The 21,571-nt window shown below is 43.9% G+C and overlaps 1 protein-coding gene across 1 annotated transcript in view; it reads right to left on the minus strand.

Moving 5' to 3' along the window:
* Positions 1-668: 668 nt before the first annotated feature.
* grin2ab (glutamate receptor, ionotropic, N-methyl D-aspartate 2A, b) overlaps positions 669-21,571 on the minus strand; it is a 90,329-nt gene continuing 69,426 nt past the window's right edge. The window contains exons 11-20 of the mRNA XM_051386567.1: positions 18,288-18,456; positions 16,038-16,191; positions 14,363-14,488; positions 12,918-13,147; positions 12,101-12,261; positions 9,477-9,664; positions 8,387-8,625; positions 6,446-6,629; positions 5,324-6,092; positions 669-5,237 (exon numbers count right to left, since the gene is read on the minus strand). Coding sequence (XP_051242527.1) covers positions 4,235-5,237; positions 5,324-6,092; positions 6,446-6,629; positions 8,387-8,625; positions 9,477-9,664; positions 12,101-12,261; positions 12,918-13,147; positions 14,363-14,488; positions 16,038-16,191; positions 18,288-18,456 — 3,223 coding nt within the window. The 3' untranslated portion in view covers positions 669-4,234. The remainder of the gene's footprint in view (positions 5,238-5,323; positions 6,093-6,445; positions 6,630-8,386; positions 8,626-9,476; positions 9,665-12,100; positions 12,262-12,917; positions 13,148-14,362; positions 14,489-16,037; positions 16,192-18,287; positions 18,457-21,571) is intronic.

Below are 21,571 nucleotides of genomic sequence, written 5' to 3' on the forward strand. Positions count from 1 at the left end.
CAAAATAAATGGACCTAACCTGAAGAGCTCATTTGTTTAATCTATTAAGTGTAAGACCGAATGTTTATGGTTTGTATGATTGGCCGAGCTAAGCGCTTCTATCTTAAAGTACCAGGGTGTTGGATTTAATGGCATCTAGCGGAGTAGCTACAGATTACAATCCCATCAACTCACCCTCCTATTCCTAGCATCTAGGATGAACTATGGTGTCCATGAAACCTGCAACAGATTCTACAGCCAGTATTTGATTTGTCCATTCTGAGCTACTGTAGAAACATGGCAGCCTCTGCAGAAGAGGACCTGCTCCTTCTGTAGATAAAAACGGTTCATTGTAAGGTTTCAGGTGATTATACACTAATGAAAACATACCTACCAATATTATATTCCATTTCTGCCAATAAATCCTCCTAAATTTTACACACTGAACCATTAAGTTTTATATTTACTGCACACACAGTGGTATCGATCCTGTCATGCAACTTTTAAGAAAGTGAGTGTGCCGAATACACAAATGTCAAACCTTTAAACAAGGCAGCCCCAAAGTTGTCCTTATCAATGGCTTATTACTGATCAATAAAGCATTAATAATTGTTTTATTAAACATTAACACTTTAGTTACACAACCGCTAGATAAAAAAAAAAAGATTAATCAACAAGACCCAGACAAGTAGAAAAATGTAACCTTTACTTATTTACAGATTGTACAGAGGTACTGAGTGACAAGGTAGTATTTACAACACAACTAGCTTAGAAACCCCTGAACTTATACACAAGTGAGATACACAGCAGGGAGACCCAGAGGACCACACACCAACGTACTCCTTCCACCCAGTACTGTATATGAGGTGTGTACACCTGGACCAAACTTGAACTGTGCTGAGCCTGGGAACGTTTCCCTCATGTTCCTCGACGGCGGCTGGCGTTGTGCAGGAGCCAGCTGGGTGCCATATCGTTGACATCACAGGCCAGGAATTGGGAGCATCCAGGGCTCGAGTCAGACGTGGCGCACTAACCACAGTGGAAGGGAACGTTGGTGCATGTAGCCCAGTAGGTCAACTCAGGGAGAACTCAGGTGTTGCAGCAAAATAGGTACCACCAGAAACACAAGCACGTCATGCAATTTAAAAAATCAAATAATCAAACAAAAGGTTGGTGTAAAAATCTCTGTGATGGTGGACATACAAAACTCACTCTACATGCTCTCTTAACCACATCAGTACAGACGCAACATGTGTGTGTGCGTGTGTTTGTGTGTGCAACTGTATTTGTGTTTTATGAGTAAGAGCCAGGTCAAATGTTATGTGTGGGACGAAGGGAAAAGAGTACAGAAAACACACACACACACACACACACACACACAAACACACGCGCACCACAAACAAGCTCTCGATACACATATCATCCTCTGTCTTATATAAATGCCTGCACGGTGTAAAACACACACACACACACACACACACACACACACACACACACACACGCTCGCTCACACTCAGAGGTGAAACAGCACAGACTCGTAGTGGAAGAGAACTATGTGGGTGGGAGGGGGTTTGTATTAACCACACAGGCTGGACTATCATTATTCATTGAGTGTGATTCAGATGAGAGACCCAGCTACGTGTTGCTAGTTAACTGGTTAGCTGACGGGGATAGTTAACTAGTCTGTTAACCCAGCAGTGAGGACTGTACAGTGAGGTCCCAACCAACAACACACCAGAGGGAAAAAAAAAAATAAAATAAAAAAAGAAAATCACACAAGAATCTAAAACATGCCAGTCTTTTTTTTTTTTTAAAGAAGCAGAATAAAAAGCCACGTTGTTATTGAAATGAATTCAACACTTAATACCATTCAAATCAAACAAATGAAATCAGTTTCTAACATTTAAAACAAAGATTTCTCTGTACAGAAGTATAATATTGCAACCTGATATTGTGCATATAACTTACACACCAAACCAAAAGAGGGGCAGTGTTCACCGTTCGAAGGTGCGATTTTTTGTTCAAACTGTCTTGCATTCTTTGCAGCCAATATATATAGATATATATATGTGTGTGTGTGTGTGTGTGTGTGAGAGAGTTGATAAAGAATAGAAAGAAAGAGAATAGAGACAGACGCTCAGCTAATGGGATATCAAGTCCTTTTTCCATCAAAATCCTTGTGCTCAAAAATCAATGCCCTTACTCAGTAGATTATGGATTTCTAGAACACTCATACACACATTGCCAGCTCGTCGAGTGTGTGTATGTGTATGTGTGTGTGTCTGTGTGTGTGTGTGTGTTGCTTCTGTAACGAGTCACTTTGCAAACTCTCTGCTTTGCCACGTGACTCTCTGCTGAAACACAGCGCCGTGTTCTCGCCAACAGAGAGCCACACAAGTACCAGCTCGTCCAGGAGTATTAATTTGATGAGTAAATCTGCAACAGTGATGCACTCAGCCTCTAAATTCACTACGGAAACATTAAAATGGGCCTTGAGTTCTTTTGTTCAACATAGAAAGTTATTAGAAAAAAGTACTGTATCCTAAGAGAGCCGGTGTTGAATTTGATGAGTTTTTACGACTACTGATATTCAGTGATTTCCAAGAATATGTTGAATTTTAAACACCACGACTGAACTTTATTCTGCTGATACTCAATCTATTCAATAGAAGGAAGCGGGGAAGAAGCAAAAAGACAAAGGATTTCATTAAGAGAATAAAAAAAGAGCTGATGATGGGAGAGGGAAAGGCTAGATAGAGAGATGAGTTCAGTAAAAGTTATAAAAAGAAGAGAAAGATTAAGAGTTGGTGTTTGTATACTGTATGATGCTGTACCCATTATCTAACACTGTAAAACTTCTGACCTCACAATGGAAAATGACAGAACTGTGCCCTTAACAGTGCCCTAAAACCCAATGTCAAAGAGAAAAAAGAGAAAAGAAAACATCTATCCAGCGAATGATCGAGAATATTCATATTCATTTTCAGTATAAAAGTGTTTTTGGTCAAACGTCTGTGTTAGGTGGCAGGGTATAAAATCTACAAAGTGCACAAAGAGAAGCTATCTCATAGCTCCGACACACACACCCACCCTAAACTACTATCCTAGACTACTGCGTATATGCGTGTGTGTGTGTGTGTGTGTGTGTGCATATATGTGTGTGCCTGTGTGCATATATGACCCTGTATAGGAGTTTAACTGTAACACAGGGCAGTAGGAAGCATGCAGTATGACCTGAAGGCTAGCTAAGAGAGGAAGCAAGGATGCTATACTGTATTTCTATAGATCTAGAAACACTAGAACACACACCGTCATCCTGATAGGCTTTTACTGGCGGCCACGTTTGGTCCATTTTTTGGAATGTTCAATTAGGGTGACATCAACAATAACAAACAGTCGGTAGTTTTTACTTCCTCCCTAAAAAACAGACAGTGTGTGTGTGCATGTTCGAGTGTTTGTACATCTGCGGGCAGGAGCCGATTCACTTCTCAGACCTTCGTCCTGACCAGCTGCCTGCCGTCCCAGTCTAGTCTATTACAAATATAGTAATTTCCATTCAAGTCAAGGATTACTCTAGTGTAGTTTACTACTCTTTAAGCCATGCTGGCAGTGCAGTTTGGAGGCTCAGACAACATACGGGTTGACTGCAGAAATCATAGTGCAACAGGAGAGTCCTGGAGAGGGTCGGGTGTGTTTAGTTGAAATATGTGTTTGTGTGTAATCTCAGAGAGAAAGGGGTTGTCTGTGTCCCCTTCATTTCCAAGAGGCTGGTGAGAGGGCGGGACAAGTCGGCTCGTCTTCCAAACACACTGTTGTATCTTCCATCTGATCCCACTGTTGGAGTTAGACTCTGTGTACAGTGTCCCTCTTATTCCACCTGGATTTCGATCTGTCTTGTCAGACTTATTGTCAGTTTGTGCCTCGTTGCCCACAGCTTGAGGCTAGTACACACACTGACACTCACACATACTTTTCATCTTGTATTGTGCCTCCAGGTGTCCCTGTGGCCCCAACCCTGCCCTACAGAGGGTGTGATAAAGAAACAATGATTTATTTACTCAGCATCACCATTAACCTTTTAGTCCAGAGCAGAACTTCCCATCTTTCACCTGTGTTCGTGTCTGTGTGTGTGTGTGTGTGTGTTTCTGTATATGTGCTTAGAATCAGAGCTGCCTGGTCCGGTCACACACACCTCTGTCTTGCATGCGTGTGTGCTAATGTGTTTCAGTGAGAGTAAGTGTGTCGCATGTGACTCTCAGACGTCAGACTCGATGCTGGGCATGCGGCGGTAGAGCCGGGGCCTGTTGCCGCCTGCGCTCGAGGCTCGCGGTGCTGTCACATAGCTCATTGGCTGAGAGGCAGCAGGTGGGACCATGTAGGCCACCATGGGGGGCTCCTGCTGAGGGTAGAACACCTGTTGGTCGACATGGCCGCCATGCTGGTTGTTGTGATGGCTGCCATGGTTACCTAGGGTAAGCGACAGCGGCATTCGCTGCTTATAGAGCTCGTGGGCGGAACTTCTCTGTGGCATGCGTGTGACAGACTGTGGGGCGGGATCTCGTTGTGTCGTGCCAGGGGCTGACTGGAGGAAAGGGTTGTGAGAGGGACGATCAGGGAAGAGACTCTTTGAGCGCCGGGGGAGGGGCATTGGGGTGTCCAGACTATGGTGATGGGAGGGTGACGGAGAGGGGGGACTGCGGCTGCTGAAAGGACGATCAGAGCGCATTGTGAGAACATTAGCATAGGCCCCCTCATCCAGGGTCAGCTCCCGCTCCCTATCTCTGTCAGGCAGGCTCAGCCCCCGCAGGTGGGCGTGCTGCTGCGGCTGGCGCTCCGGAATACCGTCTGGAAGCACGTTCTCATAGGAGTGCTGACGACTCAGCTGAAGGTGCTGGGCCGACGAGGAGGTGGGCAGAGGAGATGGTGAGGATGGGGAGGGCTCGAAGTGGCTAACTAGCCCGTCCCCTTCGCCCACCAGGCCCAGCTCACTCTGGGGAAGGTAGTGTGTAAACATGTCCCCGCTGTGTGGGTGCGTGTGTGTGTGGGAGTAGTGTGAGTGCAGGTGGTCTTCGCTGATGTCGTACAGGTTCCCCAGGTGGGCGCAGGCATCACAGCGGGCCTGCGGCGAACGGACAGTGTACAGGCCGGAGTAACCGCTCAGCTTGGTCAGGCAGGAGCGACAGTGGCCGGGCCTGACGGCCTGTGTCCCCTGTCCTGCACCTGGAGCATCGAATGAACCTCCAGCCTTGTCCTTCCCACTGGAGGGACAGAGAATGACACTGATTACGCACAGAAAAACCCATAAAATCACTTAAACATGGTTATTTTATGCGGAACAGGATACCTGCTGTGTGTGTACGTGCTGTATTTCTTGTCCTTCAGAGAGTGCAGGTCAGCCTCAGCGCTGTGACTGTGGTGCAGCAGGCTGGCGCTCAGCTGCAAAATGGGTGCATCTGCCTGGTGTGAGTATGTGCTGTCAGGCGGAAACAGGTCAGGGGGGTAACTGTGGTCGTCACCTCCACCCTGGCTGTCTCGCTGGTAAGGGGGAGCGGACTGGAGACTGGCCTGGTCAGAGTCAATGGAGTAGATCTTAGATCCTCCGCCCCCACCTCCTCCTCCCCCACCCCTCTTCCTCAGCTGATTGATAGGCTTGAATCCACCCCTCGCCCCCATGGAATCAGAATCTTTGTGTGATGGCGGCCGGCTGGAGCACTCTGAGATGTCAGAGTGCGGCGGCTCTTCGGGCAGGTAGCGCTGGCTCTTCATTGGTGGAGGTCCCGGGCCAGCTGTTGGGGAGGGGCTTGGGCCGGGGCCTGGAGATACAACAGTAGGTTGGGTCTTCAATGTCTCCACACTTTTCTTCCACAGGGCTCGAGGTTTTGACGCAGTGCAGGCCGGCCCGGCAAGGCGGGTCTTGCCGTTGTCGTTGGTGATTGACAGCTGGGGCTTGTTGGGGCTGGTCTGAAGAGTGGGGGCTTTTTGTTGTACGGGAAATGGCGCAGCGTTGTTGAGGAGGTTTTTGTGTCGCCCGGACAATGACAGGAAACCCTGTGGACCAGCGGCGTTGCTATAGAGACCAGGACCCTTCGGGGGCAGACTATGGAGTGAGTTACCTAGGAGACAAGGAGAGATGCACCTCAGACAGCAAATACAATAGATGGATGTTTGGATGGATGCTCCACCAGTTAGCTGATACATTATCTACTGCCCTGGCACGCTGTGTGTGCCATCTAATGTGTTTCTAATCATGAGGCGAGCTTATATATGACAGTCAATTAAATTACAGTCTGGAGTCCAAAACAAGGTGAACGGAGTCACCTTTAGATCTGCATCCGTATACAGTATAGAAAAGGTAGGGTAACCTCTGTACGTGTGAGCAATCCTATCACAGGTACCTGCACTGTGAGGGTAGAATCTATGAGTTTTAATATAAATCTTATTAAAATGTGTAACAGAGTTATAGTACCTTTCCCCGTCATGACATCTAGGATGCTAGGCTGCAAGAGGACAGTGTTGCGTTTGGGAGAAGACAAAGCCATTGACTTGGCAGACTTGAGCAGATGCAGCATGTTGGCTTGAGGACTGAAGTCGAGCTCAGGATTCTTTTTCTTCATGTCTATATGAACGCCATGGATACAGCTCCATATACCCTGAGAGGAGGAGAAGAGGGGTAAGGAAAGAAAAGAGAGGGGAGAAAAGAAAGGAGAGCGATGAGAGATAGTAGAAGTTAATTCCCAATCCAATGACTTTATGAAAAGAAAGTTCAAACACACACAACACTAATTTCTTGCACAGTAAATTAGGAAAGACCTCTGCATCCTTTTCTCCAGTGCGTTCACTGCAAACCTTCACCTCATTTTATTTTGTAATGTGGCTAGAAGAGATAATCACCACTTTTTTAGATGAACTGCTTTCAGAGGCGCCTAGAAAATTAAATTTAGGTGATGATGTCACTGTAGGGGGCCTTGAGTGCAAGGAGATGTTCTTCCCGGAGCCACTTAACCTCCAGTATCGCTGCTCTAACGGCTTGCGCTCACCGAGAGACAGACAGACACACACACTCACAGACACACATCGCACACTTTTTGTAAAACACTTAATGTGTGAAATGCTGCTCGTCTGGAATAAAAGCCCTGCATAACACAGAGACATGACATATGAATAATGAAAGAAAGGTCTGTCTGGGTGTGCCCATTTCGGTTTTGTGTGTGTGTGTGTGCGTGTGTGTGTGCATCTGTCTATCTGCCGGACCCTGTGTGTGTGTGGCCAAGTCTGTCCATCACCTCACTGCACCTGCATACGTATGTGTTACCTTTTTTAACTTTGCTGGACCAGACTCGTGTATGTATGTGTGGGAGAGAGAGAGAGAGAGAGAGAGAGAGAGAGAGAGAGAGAGAGAGAGAGAGTGTATGTGTGTGTGTGTGTCCACATCATCCTCTGTTTAAATCCTTTTTCCTGTCCATATGCACAGCAGTAAATTCATCTCTACCTCAGCTGGGCTCTATATTCACACTACCCCCCCCCTTTCCTCTTTTATCACACAATCCCAGATAATATTATTACTATTATGTGTGTTTCAGATGTATGTATCACAAATACACACTCGGGCACATAGACACAAATGTCCACAGATTTGTAGTTTCTCTTAACTGTAACTCGTTTCTGACACTATCAGGAATTCATACAACTAAAAGTCCCTTTTTGCACATTCCTATTTGCATTTTCACCGCATCTGAAGAACCATGAAGATTAGGCAAATTACACAGATAAAGGATTAAAAATCCACTGCTTTGTTTGAGATGTAATTTTTTGCACACAAGACAGCAACAGAGTAATCGTTCATGTAATTTACTGTGTGATGTCTGAATTGATTTTGTGAAACACCACAAAGGCTTGACTGCCGTTTTCAAAGTTGAAATAACGTACTGAGGTTCTTTTCTCTTATTTTTCTGCTTCAGTATGTAACCACATTGAAACAATCTTCAAATACAGTGAAGTTTTCTTTCTCTCACTGAGTCTCTGTGTGTTTAGCCCGCTCTCGTTTGATCTCATTGTCTTTTAGAGTGGTCGGCAAGTCGGCTTTTACGTCAATAACATTACAAGAAATTCCCATCCCGAGTCCTTATACTTATATTTGAACAATGTGCAAGTGCTTGCTTACATTCTGAATCAATGCTGTACATCAATTGTTGCACTCCTGAGGATGGTGCTTGATCAGTAAGCGGTGCTCAGCACTGCGAATCCTAACAGCAACATCTGAAAGTATTACTTCAGACGCAGAGGGGGTCAAAAACTGCTACCCAGGAATCAAAACTAGATTGCTATTAAAATGCAGGTAGGTTCCCAAGTTCCTGGGAAAGGCTACTGCTGTGTAAAGAGGTTATCAGATAAATGTTCTTCTCCTCACCCTGCTGATAGTGAAGAGCAGACCGGGCCTCCCAGTGCAGACCCCAGTGAAGCAGTATCTCAGCCTCCAGTAGAAAAGGTGTTCAGAGATGAAGGTGAGGATGGACAGGCCCATGGCTGTGGCCAGCATGTAGAAGACACCTGCCATGTTGTCCACGTCCAGCTGGCTGGACATCACCTCGTTCTTCTCATTGTGACAGATCCCAGTCAGCCACTGGGCCTCCAGCTCCTCCATCTCACCTGTTGGGTGCAGAAAAAGGCAAAGTGAAGGTTTAAGATGGCAGCAGGTACGGGTAAGGAAACAAGGTAAAGGAATAGAAGGAGGGAGAGAGAAAAATAGATGGAGGGGATGGGCGGTAGTGGGAATAAGAGAGGTGTGGTGGGAAAAAGAGCATATCATTACGAGGGAAGATGGAGTGGATAAGGGAGGAGGGGAGAAAGGTGAAGTGGTAAATAGATCGTAATGGAAAGGAGACAGGAGGGGGAGTGAAAAAAAAAGGTTGTAGGAGGAGGGAGAAGAATTGATAGTGATGGAGTGATAAGGAAAGATGGGAGGAATTATTATCAGACCAAGTGTGTTTGTGTGTCGCATGCGCATGCGGGCGTTTGCCCTGGATAAAAAGGCCGGGTGTGAAGCGAAGCGCTTTAGTGGTTTCAGCAGTTTGATTTCTGTCTGGCTCATTCTCTTTCTTCCATTCGCACCATCTCACAGCTTATTATACAGAACAATCTGGAGGAGTAAACATACCAGGACACGGTGGACACACACACACACACACACACACACACACACACACACACACACACACACACACACACACACACACACACACACACCTACACACCCACACGCACACGCACACACATACCCACACAGAGTAATGATGATGAAATGGTGTGTTAAGACTAGCCCCTGATAGCTTTCTGACAGAGGGAGGGAGGGAGAGTGTTGGGGGAGGGGGAGACAGGAGGGAAAACTGAGCAGTAGCACAACTGTAATAACACTAAAGGCTGGGAACAACTTAAAAATTTAAACTTCAAGGCAGTGTAACAGAGATGGTGCAGAACGTGAATCCCTGTAAGTGTCTCACCATCTCCTATGATGCCCAGTATGGCCAGATCAACCAGTCGTTTCCAGTAGGATCCTTTCTGCAGGGCGATACCATAACCTGTCGTGGCAAAGATGTAACCGCTGCCGATGGTGACCAGCTTACAGCCGTCGTCTCTGCCCGCCATGTAGTTCAGCACTGCGGCGTCGTAAATGAAAGCATCCAGCTTTCTGTAAGAGGACAACACGTTCTGGATTTACTATCTAGATGAGGGGTTTCTAGCCTGTGGGGTGGGACCACTCAAGGGTTTGCATGATAAATATGAGGGGTTGTAACATGATATGAAAGGGTGTAATAAAATATACATATATCTGCCACATAAATTTATGTGTATTTCTTCTCACTTTTCTGATAAACTGAATCATTTTTCCTATTCAGGCCTCTATTCAGTTAAACTATTCAAGAAGGAGACATCAGTTTTGAGCAAACTGTTTGCAGCTCATAAACATACCCAACCTGTGAGAAGTAGCTGTAAGTAGACATTGGTATGCTTTAAAGGAAAAATTTGACATTTTAAGTGTGATTATTCACTTTCATGCAGAGAGATGTATTCTCTGGATTCTCTTCGTCACAGAGACTCCAGGAAGACAAAGCAGGAAAGAAACCCTGTAAAACCACAAGCTTTTTCAAACGTTGTTTAATTACAAGGGGAACTTTGGGGCTGTTTTATGTAAGAAATATCATTAAAAAACTACTTTTTTTTGGAAATACACGTATTCGCTTTCCCGCCAAGAGTTACATAAGAAGATTAATACAAACGACAATCCTTTTTACATTTACAACGGATTAAACAAACATGTTAATTAGTGAGCTTAAGAGCTGGTGGTTGGATTTTGTTACAGAATTTGCACAGGGTCAGACTAACTGTTTGACTAGAAGTGGTTCCTGAGTAGTTCTTGAAAGAAAGTTGATGAAAGAAAAACCTTTTAAATGAAATAATCTCAGAAGAAAAAAATCACAACAACTCATATTTTGAACGGGCAAGTAGACATTTCTCAGAGAGGTCACCAGTTAATGGAGGCACATATTTTTCTGTCTTATGTCTCTTTATGTCTTATCTAAATGTTTTTAAATTGACAATTCTTATTAATTTAATTTATATGTAATATTAAAAACAAGTATAATGCATTTGGGGTTTGTCTTCATTTGATGGTAAAAGAAGACTGAAATTTGATCCATCAGCCTCCCGTAGTTAAGACCACAACACTGCTGAGTCTTCACTCCTGAGCCTAACGTTACAGTGCTGTGACAGTAACAATGTTCCTCAGATCCATGAACAAACCAGTTGGTTTACTCCAGACACTCTGTTATCTTGGAGCTGTAATTCTCAGCTTGGACTCGGGCTGTGACTGTGAGTACTCTCCGGTGTGCGTGCTGGTTCGGTAAATATTCACACACATGAGGATGTCTTTGTTCGCACTGAGCTATAATCTTTTACTCTTAGGCTTTGTCATTATTCTGACATGACAAGCTGAATTCAAACTAAGGGGCCACAATTTGTATCTGATGAGGCAATCCCCCTGTGTGGGCCTGATACATCTGAGCTCAGCAAAAACAGAAGCCTGATGTATGACTGTTAACCAAACATAATGTAACAAAGAGCCAATGCCACTAGCATATATAGCAGCAGAACCCTGTGTATAACTACATGATGAGCAACAGAATAGTTATACATAACTCAATGGATACACCCTGGTGCTTAATCAATCCCCCAGGGCCCCTCCATGTTAGATATGTAGCATTAACATAAAATACTTTGAATTAAACTGTTCACCAAAGGGCATATGTTAAATGGAGTCACTGAGGATCTGTTGTTTGAAAATTGCACAAAGAATTTCAGACTATTCGTTCCTTTAAGTACACACAGCATTTGAAAACAATGTACAGTAGATTCATTAAAGTATAGGGCATTTTTAATGTGTATTTTGTGTCAGAGCCTATTTTACGACTTGACTGAAATTTTGACTACAACTCAGACTTTCTTCTGCATAAACAACCAATTTTGCAGAAGAACTGAATTAAACACAGATGATTCTGCTGAACACATTAATTATGCAGTTTTTTATGTTGATGTTATAAACAATGCCAGACATATGAGATATGAGAAACATTTTTTTCCCTATTTGATATGCAATATCAATGAAGTAATTGCAAAGAGGGAAAAGCACAAAAGTAAAATTATATTTGGAGAAAATACCCTTAAGATCAAAGCACACAAAACTAATGAACAAATAAAAGCACTGCAGCTATCCCTCCATTACTATGCGTTTAGGAGGGAGAATAAAGGTAGCAAACTCCAGAACAAATTACACTCTCCCTGTTTTGGCAGCTTCCTCTTTCCAGCAGCAACAAGACTCAATAATGAGCACTTGCAGACAGCGTTTGCATTTTACCGTCAGTGACAGAAACACTGTGCACAGTTACTGCAGCATTTTAGCATGAGCTAGAGCTGGGCCCCACGGGGCTGGGTTTCTGTGTGATGCAATGTCTTTTTATTGTTTGTTTTCACATGTTCTTAAGTATTTACCCTGTCTGCAAACAGAATTACCCTCTCAGGTATAATAAATCTCAAGTTGACGTGAGTGGGCTTGACAAGTTTACAGTACCCAGTCTTGAGGCTGACCAGCGCATCCTGGACGCCACTCTGATGGTATTTGGTCATGTACTGATGCATATCTGGATAGTTCTTCCTGATGTTTCGCTCGGTGCTGCCGTTAGGAACTGTCCCGAAGCGAAATGGAGGGGAATAGGAGTTCGGACTCTGGAACTGCAGGGAGAGAAAGAAGGAGAGCAAAAGAGAGACAGATTGTTTAAAGAGGGAACTGACAAGAGGAGACAGGAGCAAAAAAAAGGAAAAAAACAGAGACGCTTAAACACAAACAGCTTGAGTGAGAGACAGCAAGAAGAGATAAAAGGCAGGGGAAGAAAGGGAGTCCAAGTTGAAGAGGGAGCAAAAGTGTTAAAGTGAAGGAGAAACACACAGAGAGGAGGAAGAGTGGAGAGTGACAAGAAGAGACAGAGGAGAAAGGAGGAGGGAGAGACAGTGGAGTGGACTCATCAGTCATCATCATTGTGTGTCCAGTCTAGCGTAAGACTGGCTGGGGTTCTGCTGACACTGCCAGCCTCTGCAAACTACACACACACACACAACCAAACACAAACACACACACATGTCTTTGATCTATGCAGCCTGTGTGTGTATGTGTGAGTCTGTGTGCGCCCCTGGGTCTGCTGTGCTGGCAGTGTTAGTGTGGTGACAGCTACGGCCAGAGGGTTTGGGCTGTTGAAGCCCAAGGGCACTCCCAGGAGAGTCCTGTCTGGCCGCAGGGCGGGCATCCATTACAAGAGCAACCCTGACGGTGAATGCGCTTAGTTTCTTCTGTGTGTGTGTGTTTCTGTGCATCCATATGTGTGCAATCCCACCTTCTTGTCAGACAGTCCAGTGACTTGGTCCACAAACTCTTCCTGGATCATGAAGGCAGCCAGGTTGGCAGTGTAGGAGGCCAGGAAGATGACAGCAAAGAAGGCCCACACTGATACGATGAACTTACTGGTGGTGCCCTTTGGGTTCTGCACAGGCACAGAGTTGTTGAACACCAGACCCCACAGCAGCCATATGGCCTTACCAATGGTGAATGACGGACCATGTGGGTCTGAGAAAGAGAGACAGGGGAGCAGAGGGAGAAATAAAAAAAAAGAAGAAAGTCCAAGACAGGTAAACCTTAAATGCAAATTTTCAGCTGACACTACAAGTCTTATTTTGGGAATGAATAACAGCCAGTAAACAATATTTATGATTGTATTTCCCTGAAATTCTTACTGCGTTACTGTTGCCTACCAGCAGCTGGAAAAAACGCTGAGATGTGTCTTTACAGAGTTTCTAATTTTTGCAAATCATCATACATCCCACCAGTTTCTACAAATAAGAAAAGTTAAAACAAAAAGGTCCTAGGACCCAGTTTGAGTGCATTAGAGGGGTGACACTGTAAATATAATGTAACAGTATTATTTATTCATTGTTATTTATGCCTACAGCTCACTAATATTTCAACGGTCACCATGGACAACAAGCATTTGCTTTGGTTATGAGCATAGGGGAAGAAAAAACTTATTTTGGCCAACTAGACAGACCTTTATTTAAGCAAGTTAATTAACTAAACTACTGTAGTAAGTGAGGCGTCCTGATAGCTGAATGGTTAAGGCACATACCACATCGCCGTCCACAGTTTGACCTTTGTTGCATGTTAGTTTTTCACATTCTTGCTAAGTTAGATGAGGAAATTGATACCACTCTTGTGTCTGAACTGTAAATGTTGTCCAGAAACCAGCAGCCAGTTAGCTTAGCTTAGTTTAGCTTATTTTAGTAGCTATGGAGATGGGTGTTAGATGTGAAGCAGCGAGAAGACACTGTTTGCAACCATAGTGGGGTTTTTTTTGCTACAGCGTACAGAGTGTTCATTTTTGGCATTTCTTGTTAAAATTACAAAATTGCAACCTTAACACATTGTTTAGCTTACAGGAAAATCAAAGTAAAAAACATACTTCACTCGCTACACCTGAATTGGCCTTTAGCTCATTTAAATGTTAAATTAATCTAAAATGTAATTTTGGGTGCACATAATTAATCTCTAATTCTCAGCCAGCAGGGCAGCTGCAGGTTCAGATTTTTGATGATACCTCAGATTAGAGTGTTGGAGACTTGCTTTGGGAGTGAATTGTTAATGCTCTGTAACATTAACTGATCTGTCTAAAGTCAGAGTAATATTAGGTCACTTCTTTCGCTCCGGGGTAAGCTTGGATTTTTGCTTCTCTCTTTGGGAAGGAACGATCGGTGTGATATTTCTGATCGTGTGTGTGTGTAAGCCTACCTTTGCCTTGGGCCAAGTTGCGGTTGAAGCCCAGCGGACTGACAAACTCAAAGAGGAAGACGGCGATGGCTGTGACGATGAGCAGCATCACAAACATCATCACCCAAACTGATGCACTGAAGGGCTCTGAGAGAGAGAGAGAGAGAGAGAGAGAGAGAGAGAGAGAGAGAGAGAGAGAGAGAAAGGGAGAGAAACAAGTACATAAGACAGACACCGTGGAGGAGCAAGAGATGCATAAAAAGTGAGGGATGGAGAGAAAGAGGAGACAGACTCAATAAAAGAGAACAGGGACGAGGGGGAGATAAAGCGAGGAAAAGATGATAGAGAAGACACGGAGAAGGGGGGAAAGGGAGACAGACAGAGTGAGAGGGAGGGGAGGAGAGGGAGAGTTAGTCACAGAGAGTTTGACGGAGCACATTTCCATATTTCTCATTATTCCCTTGGATGAGAGCTGAGAGAGGGAGAGGCCTGGGGCGGGGGAGATGGTAGAGGAAGGGGGGAGAGAGAAGGAGAGAGAGAGAGAGAGAGAGAGAGAGAGAGAGAGAGAGAGAGAGAGAGAGAGAGAGAGACGGATCGGGAGAGAGAAGAATCAAAACTCCAAGTGATCTGATGTGCCCTGCTGTGGGCATGTGTATGTGATCTACTTGTGTGTGATCTGTGCATGTGTATGTGAGAGAGTGTGAGTCTGCATGTGTTTGGTGTGCAGCAGGGCAGGAGTTCAGAGAGCGGGATGAGTGCCAGAGACGCTGAACCCAGACAAATTGTATGTATGTGTGTGTGTGTGTGTGTGTTTGTGAGTGTGTGTCTGTCTGTGTGTGGTGTGTGTCTGTCTGTGTGTGGTGTGTGTGTGTCTATATGTGTAAGTATGTGACTGCCAGGGTTAGCCAACCCTGAGAGATTGTGCACTGAGGTGCCTCTAATATGAGTGCGAGAGATACTGAACCGTCACTGATACCCTGGCCCAGGCTCAACACACACACACACACACACACACACACACACACACACACACACACACACAATACAAATTTCATATAAATACACACACAGCGCATTCACCCTTTAATATACATACGGCCAAAGCATATTCATTCTCCACACATCCTCGATTCAATACACAAACATCCTAATATATTCCCGCAGTATCACACACACTGTTTTTTTTACTCACACACACACGCATACTGACACATGGCTTGATACACAGGGACCAACACACACATGGTCCAATACATCCCCTCGCTCCCTGTCTCGCTCCAATGACAATACAAGACATTAGGCGAGCACGGAGGAGCGCTTCAGTTTCTAGTCATCTGAACAACTGGAGGAAGAGGAAGAGGAGGAGGAGAGGAGCGAGGAGTATCGAGAATGCTTTGTCTGAGCTGACTTTTCATAAAACAGCTGGCACACTCCGCTCACTCCGCTCTGCTAGAAAATATTAATGTGCTTAGGGTGTTGAGGCCCAGATAAAGTCAGGGTACAAGTAGAAATTTGGCCAGCATACACTGCCTGAATAAAATATTCCATTTTATGTTCAGGGTTTTGCCAACATGTAAGCACCTCCCCTTTTCCGGCTCCCAGTAGTCGGCTCACTGGGGGACAGACGAAGCAAAAGAAGAAAGGAAAAAAAGAGGAAATTTATGGTTAAGGAAGACAGAAAGAGCGACGGATGTACCGAGGAAGGCAGAAGGAGAGACGGTCCCATTGCTACGTGACACCATGACACTGATGCCAGTCTCCACAAAGGGCACGGAGAAGTCTATGACCTCTGACCTCTCCTCATTGATGGTCAATGAACCGACAGCCATCACTGCCTTCTTATACACCACCTGGTAGACAGAGAGAACAATAGTTACAGCGAGTGCATGACTCACTACCCACACTGACAGAAATAAATACAGTGAGGTCCGTAAATATTTGGACAACATCAGACAATTCCTCTTTGATATGTTCCTCCTTTTTTATTCTGGATGTGAAATATCACAGTGACTGAGGGTATAAGCACAGAATGTCATCTATAGTTGGAGGGCATTGTCAGCCATATCAGATGAAAAATAAAAATACAGCTGTCTTTTTCATAGTGCCACCATTTCTGGGTGTGTGAATGCATTCTGACATTTGGAGATTCTGCTTATACAGATGTCATTTTTAGTATGTAGTAAAATGTTTGTTCAGATTTAATTGTCTAAAGGCTTCTAGCGGTCTGTTCCCATAAACATTGCCACAATCCATGGATCATATTGTCAGGTTCCATTATCAGACGTTTAAGTTTCACTTTCAACCTTTAAGGATTTTACTGTGGCAGCGCTTAGCTTTAATTTAACCTGACTGCGTAAGTCATTTCCAGAAAAGATAAACGATAGCGATCAAGTACGCCTCGAGGTATCCTGCTCCTGTTCAAAAGCACCGTAATATGTAATCCTGAATAGGAAATATTATTGACTATATAAATTACACATATATAATTAAAGATTGTGACTTAATGATGACAAATTAGCTTTTTGTGGTGCCTAACAAATGATCGTATCTGAAAACATAAACCTTTTCCACTCCTAGAAACAACATTAAAGATATAAACAAACTCTTTCCAAATCATAGAACATTTTATATTGTTCTCTAGTGTCACAATGTGGATTAAAAGATCTGTGAATTAATATAAAAGTGATGGCAGCTTTCAGTCCTGTGTCTTAGGGTTTGGTGGTGGGGTGAAACCTTTGTTTACAATTGGGTCACAGATTGCCTCTTTAAAAGATTAGTCTGGCAATATAGCAAATTTTTCTTAAAGTCAACAAATCCCCTGACAAGACCAAAACCCACAATGAATTGATTATAGTATTGTCTGTTAGTATTGTCTCGGTATCTAATGCCGGATATAGCTTATTCCTCTGTGCCACAAACGGCGATTGTTGTCTAAAAACTATTAAAAACACATCAGTGATTCACTTTCTAGCTTGAACAAATGGACTCGGGGCTAAGTGCCAAACGCAGGGAAGGGATTTTTATGATTTTTGAAAATAAAAAAATATAGAACGACTCAGCCAAATCCTTTAATCATTACATTTAATAATAATGCCAAGAGTCCAACTGTAGGAAGAACCAAGCAATACAGTCTGAAATAAAGACGGGTGGCATTATGCAACTGAATGATTTATCTATGTGGCTTTTTGAATTATTAGTCATGTAAAGAAATAGTTGACATTTTGACAAATACTGTACAGTTATTTTCTTTCTTGCGGAGACTTGGATAACCCTCTATCCACACAGCATTAGTGAGAAGTGCATGACGGCTGCTTCACTGATCTGCTGCGGCTCGCACGCCTGTGGTGTCCACACAGAGGGCGTTTCTGCTGCTGCTGCTGCTATCTTTCTACACTGAGTTTGCCTTTGATAAGTACAATACAATATTCTACAGATATAAACACTGAAACGGTAGAGAGAGTATATGTTGCTGGTACAGATCCTTTTCACTGTCTAATTTTCCTGAGAACCGCTTGCTGGAAAAACTGAACTTTCTAGTGAAGCGTCACTGCAGCCGTGGCTGAGAGGAGTGGGCAGTGTGGCCGCTCTAACCTGCGAACATGGGCATCGAAATGAAAAGCTAGACGTTCTGCGACACACACTCACCGCTCACGTGTGCTGTGTGGACCAGGCTTCAGAGGATCAATACTGCTCTCATATCTGTCCGTTAAATATGAAGCTAGATTTAGAGATGCTGGTGGGTGGATTTTTGTGCAGTTGGATGGAGCCAGGCTAGCTGTTTACCTCTGTTTCCTGCCTTCTTCTGGCTGCTGGTGACAGCTTATTATTTACCGTACAAACATGAGAGTAGTATGGATCCAACTCTGCAAGAAAGAAGTGTGTTTCCCAATAATCACATAGAAAGTCAGAGAGACAGACTGATATGGTACAAATAGGTAGGCAGTACCTCTCCAACCATGCCGTTCCACACATTGTTGATCTTCTTGCCATGTTTTCCATTTGTGACCAGGTAAAGGTCATAAGTGAACTTAACGTTCCTTGCTATCTTCTTCAGAATGTCGATGCAGAAACCCTTGCAGCACTGCTTAATGTAGGAACCTCCTGATGTGCTGTTACTGCAACATACAGACACACACACATATGCACAAACACAAATAGGTCATATTTTGTACATTGGGACATGTTTAGTGTGTGAAGTGTGAGTGCAACTGTACTCTTGCTGCCTGCTCGCTACACATCTGGTAGTTCCATCAAACTGTAAAACGAGAATTATGACAGTGCAGAGTAACCATAAATACAGCTGAAGGGCAGAGAGCGCTTGTATGGTGTGTGTGTCTGTGTGTCTGTGTGTGTGTGTGTGTGTGTGTGTGTGTGTGTTTCCCTTAGTGCCTGAAAACACAGGGGTACTGAGCAGATGCTGCCGGGCTTTAAATAGAGCTGGGCTCTGCAGAACAACCAACCCACATGATTAAAATATCAGCTGTCCTTCCCCTCGTCTTTCTCCTCATTTCCGTTATGCTGTCCTTTTCTCCCTCCCTCATCTGTCTTTCTCTGATTCTGTCCGTAAGGAGGTGCCTCTCCAAAACTCACAGCATACCTACACACATACAGTGCCGCAGCCACGCGGACAGGATGCACAGAATGGAAACGGATGTCTCAGTAAACTTTTCTGACAGCCATCCCCGAGGACTTTGGAAAAGGGAACTAAACTGAAATGCTGGATCAAATGATTCTCATAATCTATTAAACTTTACTGTTTCCATGTCAGCCATCTCCGATGTAGCACATATGGATTGGAACAGTAACTCTGTGACCTTTTCACTTGTCATTTCAGCTGACTTGATTCAAGAGAAAGTTCATAAAGAACTGAGGGATTCACACACAGAGAGAACGACTGTCAAAGAACCGAACCATGAAAGGATTAAAAGATCTTTTAACAGCAGTCAACTGTATCTGTGGCATTGCATAATGTGTGTGTGCGTGTGGGTATGTATGTGTGTGTGTGCGTGTGTGTGCATGTATGTGTGAGTCTGCATATGTACAGTATGTGCCCCAGGTGTTCCAATGCACACATACTGTATACATTAGCTTTTCCCAGCTGAGCCCTCTCCGTGTCCTTATGTCACTATGCAAACACACAAACACACGCACACACACATCTACACACACACACACACACACACACACACACACACACACTTGCAGTGACACAACTGACTCCCAGAGATATACATACGCACAAAAAACACACACTACATCTGTTTGATTTATGTCACACTTTTGTAACAACAAACACACACAAATAAAATTTAAGTAGTGACTGAGTAAATGTAGACCTTATGGATGGTTGAATGTATGAACACATGTATGGACACATGGATGGTTGGACACAAAGAGCAAATGTAACGTAAAAGAAGGCCTAGGAGAGACTAATCTTGGCCCATAACTACTCAAGACTTTCTCAGCGATCGCTTTGGACATAGGTTGAGGAATCAGGTCACAAGTTAAACTTTCCAAGCGCCGTGATTCAGTCGTCTTATTGTCCATGCTTACAGTGTTGTGTTGTCATGACTACATGGATCAGAAACTCAGCGGTTGTTGTGCTGCATCTCCTGTCTGTCTTCTCCAGTCCATCTGACACAAAAGCTTTTAATATGGTGGATTCTGTTGGTTGCACTTCCCCTGTGGCTAGCAGTGACTCTCCTATCTCATCCTATTTGCTATCCTGAAGAATTAAACTTCTTTCTATTGTCTGATTGAAATTTTGACATTCATTGAAATTATGACAATAATGCTGTCAGTCATGAGTAGAATATAATGAATAAAGTTAGATTGTTTGGACTGTGTGGCCAAGTGTTCAATCAAGAAGCGCAATACATATACAGTGCTGAGCCAGTGACAAATAAAGCTGCAGCAATTATGATAAATATTTATGTACTCTGAACGTGCTGTATACAGATGAGCTCAGATGTGAGCTAAATTGCAGAAATTAGCAGGGAGAAACAAAGCTGTCTTGTCTTGTCATGGGGAGGCTCTTATTGAAGTGTCCATATATAGCAGATAATTGGAGCCAAACCCAAGATGTCAAAGAATTCAGAGGAAATCTCTTTGAGAAAGTTTTACTTTCACTGACTATTTGAGCAATATCTCGGCATTGTTTACACACTCGAAAAGGCCTGCAACATATTTTAGCCACTATAAAAATGCCTTCAAAGTTATTTTCAAAGGGAAACGTCCACAGTATTGTTTGACGTGGCTCTTGAAATAAAGGCTCTAAAGATTTCTGCTGAGCTGATTTCTAAAGCATACGTCATACATGTAGAAACACAATCTGAAATCTTAAAGCATTTATGATCTGACAAAAAAAAGTAAAGCAACTATAAAACAAATTCCTAAATGAATCTTTCGTGGCATTAAATCAACGTTTTATACAAATTAAAAATTTCCAAAATCTTTGGAAACAAAGGACGATTTAAGCCATTCAGCCCACTGCTATTGTTGCAGTGGAGAAAGTGATATATGCAGTGAGGTGGTGTGTGGTGAGGTGGAAAGAAGAAACTGTATATATAAATACAAAATAATCACATTTGATGAAGTAGCACAGCGAAGTCAATTTGTGAAACATTTCCATTCCATTAGCTGATACTGTTATCACAAGCGACTTAGTGCACTGATAGCAAAATACTCCTGAGATCCTGAAGTGATCATGTCAGATAAAGACATGCTAAAAATATGAATAGAAAACTCTAAGCAAACAAACACAAGGGATGTTTTTTAAATAGCAGGTGCAGGGTGAGGACATGGGGAATGCAGATATTCAGGGGGAAAGAGGCATTTTTCACAATAGGATATGTGGAGTAATTCTGCCGGCCCGCCTGGAGTGGGAAGGACATTTCACTATTGGGGAGCAGTAGAAAGAGGAGTCAAGGCCAGGTGAAGCGATGACGTAGCTGCCGCAGGGAGTGGAGAGCTAAATGGCCGGTTAAAGCAGAGCACAGGCTGGTGGGTACGGATAGAACACAGCCTGCAGATTTGCGCGTGCGACTCCCCGAGGAGCCTTGAATGCCACGACCAGAATTTAAAATTTGATGCGAACTGCCACCGGCCGCCTGTGGGGAGGGAGAGAGGGGTACATGTGGGAAGGCGACAAAGGGGAACTTGGGGAGGTTGAAGACAGGGCAGGCTGCAGCTTTCCGGATGGTTTGTGGCTGCTGAACGGTATACTTTACG

Source organism: Dicentrarchus labrax, unplaced genomic scaffold (genome assembly GCF_905237075.1).
Source record: "Dicentrarchus labrax unplaced genomic scaffold, dlabrax2021, whole genome shotgun sequence".
In the NCBI taxonomy this organism is placed as follows: Eukaryota; Metazoa; Chordata; class Actinopteri; family Moronidae; genus Dicentrarchus; species Dicentrarchus labrax.